This window comes from Bidens hawaiensis, unplaced genomic scaffold, assembly GCF_021521415.1.
Source record: "Bidens hawaiensis isolate Kalapana, Puna unplaced genomic scaffold, B.hawaiensis_p1.1 tig00052353_1, whole genome shotgun sequence".
In the NCBI taxonomy this organism is placed as follows: Eukaryota; Viridiplantae; Streptophyta; class Magnoliopsida; order Asterales; family Asteraceae; genus Bidens; species Bidens hawaiensis.
In genome coordinates this window covers 1-9,354 of record NW_027499408.1, presented here as the reverse complement: position 1 = coordinate 9,354, position 9,354 = coordinate 1, and the positions used below count along the sequence as shown (strand labels likewise).

Below are 9,354 nucleotides of genomic sequence, written 5' to 3'. Positions count from 1 at the left end.
TCAATTATGAAAATTTTTTCTAGCATCTACTATAATGAATCCGATCACTGCAATTGCTCAAGAAGTCAAGATACCCTTTTTTAGTTTATAAGGATTATTTCTTAGTTCAAGATCTATGTTACTAACATCATATCGTCTTTAACATAAATATCCTTTTATCTTTTATAAAGCAATATCTTTTATGTGGAGCATCCTTGATTGCAACTATTGATTTGAACGATTTGTTTCGATTTATAATGTAGTAGTGTATCCTTAATCGTGACTACTTAGGTTCAAATTTAATATCTTATTTTGGATTCTTTTACGTTGGACTTTCCTAGTTGGGCATCCTTGATTGAAACTAAAGATTTTAAATCTTTTAATCTAGTCATGACATCCCTCTCTTTTATCTCCTTGAGTAAAGTAAACATAAGTCACTAATAAAAACTACAATTGTTTTTCTTTTAACACTGACCGTTAGAAACCATAACCTGTTCTTCTGCAATTCTTCTTATTTGAAGAATTAATCTATTTGTGTTGACGAATGATCATCTTTAGCGAGTTCACTACCACTCATCGAAACATCACCACTGCTCATTATTCATTATTTCCTTTTTGTTACTTAAAACACGTATTTTCAAAAATTTGACCTGAAGTATCTTTGTAGGTGATTGGCATCTTTCGTAGACCAAATCCTTTGTGGGTTCTTTTTTCTCTTAGTTGTTCCCATTGGATCTTAAACTCATTTTTATTGGATTCGTCTTGCTGAATTTTTTTAATCACTTGGGAAAAACACTTGTTTTCAAAATTTGACCTAAAGCATTTTTTATGGACCACAACTCACCATCATTGGATTCGTCTTTGCTTTCCATTTTTCTGAACTTACATGGTTAAAGTCGTAATATTAACGCAAACAAAAAATAGCATCAGTTCGTTATGGTTAATGTACGCATAACCATAACCGAAACCACTAAGTCAATTATCGATTATAATTTGGTTCCGTTACGTCGGTTACGGACCTTACAGTTCGTCAATCCATTGTTTCGGTTCTCTTCGTTCACCCTAAGGTCCAATTTGTACTTTTACAAAACACACGAACAATTCATGAAACTTAGACCACCCGTAGTGGCAGCTTTGCCACCCACGTTATGAAGGAAAGCGCGGGGGGTACACCGCCCCCCCTGCGTTATGTTGATTTTTTTTGTGCGTTGTATACAAAACGCGGAGAATGGCACACTAATAAAAAATGGACCGTTGCTTGTTTACCGTTGAAGGAGAATAAAAAAAAAGTTATTTCCTATATATTAAACCATTTCATCCCCAATCAAACCTCATCAAATTTATAAAAATTCTCTTTCAACTCTATTATTCCTTACACAAAATTCACTATATATGGATCCTCCATCTATATATAAACAGTTTTTTGGGCCCGACCAACAAGCCGAGGACTTGGAGGAGGAACAGACGGTTACGAGTGCGATTATGCTCGCGACAAAGTATATGAGTTCCGTTACGGGTGCGATTAGCTCTCCACCCCCCGTTTCAAAAAGAGCATATATCGAACGAGATCGTGCCGAAGCCAACAACCGGTTGATGGCGGATTACTTCTGCGATTCGCCGAGATACAAGAACCCGAAGACCTTTAGGCGTCGTTTTCGGATGTCTAAAAATTTATTTATGTGCATCACCAATGATTTGGAGCGTGAGTTTGATTACTTTCAGCAAAAGCCTGACGCTCAAGGGACGATAGGATTCACGGCTACTCAGAAGGTTACGTCAGCCGTGCGCGTACTCGCTTACGGAAACACGACCGACATCAACGACGAGTATTTAAAGATGGCCGAAAAACAACTCGGGACACCTTGGAGTATTTTTGTTACGGTACGTTTTGTTTTTTGTTTTAAATGGTTTATCACTTGTTTACTGTGATCATTTATTTTATAAAAGTTTTGTAAAATATAGGAATATTTAAACGTCTTTACGAGGCACATTATCTAAGAGAGCCCAACGTTAACGATCTACAACGTCTTTACGAGGCACATACAAGGGTGCATGGTTTCCCCGACATGATAGGGAGTGTAGATTGCATGCATTGGGAATGGGTTAATTGTCCAACTGCGTGGCGAGGTCAAATCACACGAGGTGACCAGAAGGGATCAACGGTCAGCCTTCAAGCGATCGCTTCATACGACCTTTGGATTTGGTCGGCATTCTTTGGTGTTCCCGGTTCCAACAATGACATAACCGTCTTAGAGCAGTCTCCTGTGATGGAAAGTTACATATCTGGGACCGTTCCCGTCGCTTCGTTTTGGGCTAATGATAACTTCTACCATCATGGGTACTATCTGGGTGATGGAATATATCCAGAGTTCGCGATAATCGTTAAAACATTTAGAGAACCGATGGATGAAAAAAGACAGTATTTTAAGAAAGTGCAAGAGTCTGCGAGAAAGGATATCGAGAGGTGTTTTGGTGTTCTTCAACAACGATGGCATTATGTTAAAAATCCTTGTCGTCTGTGGTCTTTAGAAAGAATGAGATGTGCTATGTATGCGTGTATCATAATGCATAACATGATCATCGAGGACGAGGGAAGAGCAATATGTCCAACTTTCATACCGGACCCGGATCCACCACGGACTCCGGCAAGTATAGAGCAACGACTCGAAAACTCGGATTCCGTGCGGTCAAGAGAGATACATAACGCACTAAATGAGGATTTGGTCCAACATCTTTGGATGTATCGGCCTCTGCCTGGTGAAAACGATGATCAAAACGAGGGCAACAATGAAGACGATGATGAAGACAACGACGAAGATGGCGAAGACGATGAAAACGACGAGGACGACGACAAAGAAGGCGAAGACGACGACGACAACAACGACGAATAGTTTATTTTTTTTTCTTGTAATATTTATTTAATAAAATATTATTGTTATTTGATTGATTTTATTAAAAATTAAAAAAAAAAAAAAGTGTAAAAGTGATTGGGCGCCACGTGGCGCATAATGTCTGGATGTGAAGAGTTATGACTACAGCCTGTTTTTATAAAAAACCATAACTCTGACTGGGCCCCACGTAACGAATAATGTGTTGTAGTGGAGTTTATGACTACACATGATCTTACTAACAAAACATAATTTGGTCCACGTGTCACATCCTTATAGACCAACCGTAGGAGCGTGTGATTCACACCTGACCATAGCCGCCTTCTTCATCTTCTTCTTCAATGTCACTGAGTCCCACCAAACAAACAAACAAACTACAAACACACCGTACTGATGATCTCCGACAGCGAAAACACACCTTTCAACTTATTTACTTATTTATAAATTTCAAAACCTGCAATCGTCACCAACTTCATCTTACCATTTCAATAACTTATTATTATTATTATTATTATTATTATTAGTTTCTTGTTTACCTCTTCAAATTTTACTGAAGAAGAATTCAACAAATTTCACCCAATAAACCTCACTAACCCCTCAACCACCCTCTTAATTGTCAACTCAACCAGAATAGTTTATTAATCTGGTTTAAAGCTGTATGCACGCAACCTGTTTGATAAAATGCCTCAATGAATTAGTACCCCTTTTTTCCCCTTTGAAACTGAGAATATTATTCAACTTTTGGGATTTTATTGTTTTGTCTTTTTGGGATCCCTATCTGGTTAACTGCAACAAAGTACAAGCTGTTACCTTTTGAGGATAATTTAGTAATTGGTGTCCTCTTGACTTTGTCCAGATGTCAAAGTTATGGTTTTTATGGGTTATGTGTTTGTTGCTTGTTGCTGTAGATTGTCAATCTACTCATCCTACAGAAGGTTAGTTTATTATAGTTATAATAATAATAATAATAATAATAATAATAATAATAATAATAATAATAATAATCACTTGTTTTTTTTTATATATATAAATATTTTATGATCTGTTTTGATGTATTTGGAAGAATTGTGTTCAAAGATGTTATCTTTTAACCATGAATCAGAGAAATATTGATTTTATTATTTAATTATGAATTTATGATTTATGAATCAAATAGTTATGATACTTTTGTCTATTGATATGCAGTGACAGCACTGCGGCAAATTAGGCAAAGCTTATTTGATGAAGATAACAATCTCAATAATTGGAGACGTGGAGATCCGTGTGCATCGAATTGGACCGGGGTCTTGTGCTTCAACACAACCCTTAATGACAGTTTTTTTCATGTCCGGGAACTGTAAGTATAGCTGGCGGTTTGACTCGTTTACTTTTGAATGGATCGGTTCGGTTTGTGCTTTATGTTAAAAAAAATTGTGTATATGAATTTTGCAGGCAGCTATTGAATTTGAATCTTTCGGGAACTTTGTCTCCCGCACTAGGGCAGTTAGCTTATATGGAAATATTGTGAGCCAAATTCCTAACGTTCACCGTTTTGTAAATTAATTACTTTTTAGAATTGTTGCTTATGTGCGTATAATATTATCTTAAAGGGATTTCATGTGGAACAAAATAACCGGGAGTATACCAAGAGAAGTAGGCCAACTTACAAATTTGCAACTTTTGTAAGTTGATTCGTTTTTTAAAGTTCATTTACATATGTGATATATCTTCATTTAGATGACACTATCGGTGTTACATGTGCGTGCAGGTTGCTAAATGGAAATCAGTTAACAGGTTCATTGCCAGAAGAGATTGGTTTCCTCCCTAATCTGGACCGTATACAAATTGATCAAAACTTCATATCTGGACCGATACCAAAGTCATTTGCAAACTTGAACAAGACAAAGCATTTGTATGGATTTTGTTTCATTATTTTTTTAATTCAAGTTTGACTTTATGATGGTCAAGGTCACTTATCTGGATTTGTTGTTTTTGTAAAAATTTTGGACAGTCATATGAATAATAATTCGCTTAGTGGGCCAATTCCTTCTGAGATCTCTAGATTGCCATCGCTTGTTCACATGTAAGTGTATAGCTTGACTTTCTAAATGTTGACTTCACTCTGAAGTCTGACCTGTCTGGTATTTGCTGACATGGCGTATGTTGCAGGCTGCTTGACAATAACAATTTATCAGGCACTCTTCCTCCGGAGCTCAGTCAACTTCCATCACTTCTAATCCTGTATGCGTTCTTTCTTTACTAGATTGATGTTGAAGACTAGAGGTGTTGATATGCGTTAATTAGGACTAGAAAACAATATTACTGTGAGTTTAATCCAATTTTTTTAATAAAGCGGTTTAGAAGGTGTCGTTTGACTTCTTTTCCAGAAAATTAGAAATTTAGAAGTTTGTTCATTAGAATCATGAAAATAGAGATACAAAACTTACACATTATGCGTTACTTGTTTCTAGATGTACCATTTTTATTTTTATCTAATTTTGTTCTATAAGTTTTATAATTGCTTATTTCTTTCATTTCATTGGCAGTCAACTTGACAACAACCACTTTGATGGAATTATACCTCCCTCTTATGCCAACATGAGTAAATTATTAAAGTTGTAAGTTTTGGTTTCTTTGATCATGTTTGCATTTTGATTTTAAAGAAACTAGATACTAGTCTCGTCGTCGTCGTCGTCGTCGTCGTCGTCGTCGTCGTCGTCGTCGTCGTCGTCGGAGGAGGGGGGGGGGGGGGGGGGAGGAGGAGGAGGAGGAGGAGGAGGAGGAGGAGGAGGAGGAGGAGGACTTACCTCTATCCCATAGGGATATAGAGACTGCTTCCGGTGAGACCCCCGGCTCGATAGTAGTTTTGCATCAAGCCTTGGACATAAGGCACATAGCACTCAATCATCGGGACACCGGCTGATTGGTGCATGTGCCCTTGTCTTTCGGCTATCAACGCCACCACATGATGCCTGATTAACCTTCCGCCACTTTTAACGTTATTTTCATGAGATTAGTAAAATAATGTCAAAATTAGTGCAATTTTACTTTTGCCCACCCGAGGGTTCACGCATATATACATTATATGCGCGCACCGCAAGCAGGGCGTAAACTAGATACTAGTCTGTTATGGTGAAAAGAAACGTAAAGGTGGCTGCTGGTGGCATTTGTTAACTAGGCTGCGTTTCATATAAAAAAAGATTAATAATAAGTTAGCTCAAGGGGGATTGGGTTGAACATTTGAAATTTGGCTAAAGTGTCATTCTACGCACGTAACCTCTGAATCATCTTATTTAGATTATTATACTAATTGATTTTTTAATTGTTGACTGTTACAGGAGTTTGAGGAATTGCACTTTGCAAGGACCAATCCCTGATCTTAGCAGTATACCAGATCTTGCTTATATGTAAGCATACAAAAGTATTCGGTTATTTTGAGTAATATTTGGCATCTACGTGACCGTTATCTATTTTTGTGAAAATTGTACATTTCAGAGACCTCAGTAATAACAATCTTAATGGATCGATACCTAACATGAGGCTTTCTAATGATACCACAACAGTGTAAGAACACTTTATCTTTTATAATCTAAATTGGATTTTGTTTGGTTTCTTATACATAGAATGAACAATTTCTTGTGATGAAATTGAGCAGAGATCTTTCAAGGAATCAGCTTACCGGAAATATTCCTCCCATCTTTTCAAGACTTCCTAATCTACAAAGACTGTGAGGATTCTTTAATCTTTCTGAGAGAACTGAGAAACATTTATGATTTGTCTACAATATCATGAATAAACTCGCTTGTCTAAAACGATTTTCTCATGCAGGTCTCTTTTCAACAATTCATTAAATGGCACAGTTCCATCCAATATTTGGCAAGACAAGACTTTAAATGCATCTCAACAACTTACCGTGTAAGACCTGAATCTCTTTCATATATACATACATATGTGTGTCTGCATCTGTTCTGGTGCACACCAAAACACACGTCTTGGACAAATTTGCCCCTCTCTAGTTCACACCATTAACTATATTTACAGTTTTACACTCTTTTCTATGTAAACTACAACATTTGTGCCAATGTCTTAAATTTTTAGATAAAAGTTAAAACAGCTAAACAGGATTTAATGATGCAAATCAGCATATAAGTAATATTTAAAGATGCAAAAAAGGAAATATAGCAATTTTCATGGGACATTCAGTTGGAAATTGTTTTTGCACATTAATGATATAAAGTGCCTAATTGTTCCCTAAACTTAAATCTTCTTTGGTATTGCAGGGATGTGGAAAATAATAATATTTCAGGCGTTTCAGGCAGCCTTATTCTCCCTGCGAATGTGAACGTTAGGTTTGCTTTTTGTTTATCCACATTTGGCTATTTAAGGTGTTTGGATACACATTTATTATGATAAGTAGACGTTTCTGGTTATCTTATCCTTTAGGGGTCAAATAATCAGTTTCATACTAGCTTTAACAAAAATTAACATATTGTCAAAAGGATTAAGGAAAATTACCAAACTACCACTTCATTTTTCAGAAGATGTCCTTTTTGGTCATTTTACGTATAATTTTCTGAAACAACCAAAGTCTGCTAAACACTCAAAACAACAATGATCTCATTATGAGCACACCCAAACACCATCTATACAGATTTATCATGAAAATAATTTTATTTGCATTTTCAGTCTTCAAGGGAACCCTGCATGCTTGAATCCGAATGCCAGCATGTTAGCGTTTTGTGGATCTGCATTGTCATTAGTCAGTCATCTACAAAGCATCCCATCAAACTCAACTGATAACTGTCCAGCTGGATGCCCAGATGGTTATGAACTCGCTCCCGGGTCACCTACACCATGCTTTTGTGCCGCACCACTGTATATCGGTTACCGGTTAAAGAGTCCCGGTTTTTCAGATTTTCAGGCATATTTCTACTCGTTTGAGGTTTATTTAACTAGTGGTTTACAAATAAGGCAGTTTCAGCTTGATCTTACTCATGAGTGGGAAAAGGGTCCTCGGTTAAAAATGAATTTGAAGATTTTTCCTGTGTTTGAGGGACCAAATTCTAGTGTATTTAACACGAGTGAATTACTTAGGATTCGAAGCATGTTTACTCAATGGCAGATTCCAGATAGTGAAATATTTGGACCGTATGAGCTTCTTAATTTCACATTACGGGGTCCATACATACAATGTTAGTTTTCTATAACCCAAATCTTATTAATTTTTCGTTTTTTATACGAGTCACAATACTATTCGTTAGAGGTGGCATGTGGCAAGATGGGCACATCGGGTAACGGGTCAATACAGGTTCAGGTTGATGCGGGGCGGGGGCGGGTTTGATCTACCTTCTAACATTTTTAGAACATGATGAATTGAAGAATTACTTACATGGTTAGTCGTGGTATGGTCGTATTGCAACTTTAGTCCCAAGTTTAGAAAGTTACAGTTTTGGACCAACTGTTTGCACGAACGTAACATGGATGGTCCCTAGAATGAATGGACGCTAAGTGTTCCAGTTAAGTATGTGTAAAATTACATTTTTACCCTTGTGTTTAAGAATTAAACTAAAAATCAACCGTAACTCCGTAAGGGTAAAAATGTAATTTTAAACGTACTAAGTGAGGCCCTACAAGTTAATTTAAAATTTTTTTTTACTATTTTTATCATAAGGGTAAAGACTTAATTTTAAATGTACTTAACGTCCATCCATTCTGGTGACCATCTATGTTACGTTTCTGCAAACAGTTGGATTAAAGTTGTAACTTTTGAAACTTGGGGACTTAAGTTGCAATATGACCATACCACCGGGACCATCCATGATATTACATTTTATTAAAAGTTTTATTATATTTAGATTGGCTAGTTATAATTACATAAACAATGGGCTACTTTCAACCCATTCACCTTCTAGATAAGTTTTTATTTGACGAGCATAACCGAAGTCAACTCATTCATAAAGAAATGGTTGAATTCGCCGCGTTTACAGCGTTTGCCCATAGTTATCATTACATAAATTAATGATCTTGATTTCAGTCTACATCATTTCCTTATATTTATTAATTGTTATTAATCTTTTAATTATTGTCTTAATTTGCAGTTTTACCAAACCCCTCGTCTTCTTCTGGGATAAGCAAGGGTGCAGTTGCAGGCATTGTGATAGGGGCTATTTTTGGAGCAGTTGTATTATCTGCAGGCGTGTCACTGTATATCTTAAAAGTGCACCGGAAAAAATACTACGCAGTTTCTAAAAGACGCCGCGGTGAGTAAACATTTGGACTTTATCATGTCATTATAGTCTAGTTACTAATTGTGTTTTGGAAACTTATTTTTCTTTTGATTTTGAAGTTTAAATCGGTATGTTCACATTTTTGTGCAGTTTCAAGGGCTTCAGTTAAAATTGAAGGAGTAAAAAGCTTCACTTATGAAGAAATGAAACGCGCGACGAATAACTTTGATGTTGCTAGTGAAGTTGGGCAGGGTGGGTATGGAAAAGTATACAGAGGCGTC

General features: G+C 36.5%; 1 protein-coding gene across 1 annotated transcript; it reads left to right on the top strand.

Moving 5' to 3' along the window:
- Positions 1-3,504: 3,504 nt before the first annotated feature.
- LOC143599558 (putative LRR receptor-like serine/threonine-protein kinase At1g06840) lies at positions 3,505-9,351 on the top strand (the record flags this gene model as incomplete). The annotated part of the gene is made up of 16 exons (XM_077077477.1): positions 3,505-3,802; positions 4,053-4,203; positions 4,299-4,370; positions 4,457-4,528; positions 4,615-4,758; positions 4,858-4,929; positions 5,016-5,087; positions 5,393-5,464; positions 6,185-6,253; positions 6,342-6,410; positions 6,502-6,573; positions 6,675-6,761; positions 7,127-7,195; positions 7,533-8,038; positions 8,945-9,106; positions 9,224-9,351. Coding segments are annotated over exons 1-16 (1,896 nt in total), but the record flags the coding sequence as incomplete, so codon positions are not given.
- Between the last annotated feature and the right edge of the window lie 3 nt (positions 9,352-9,354).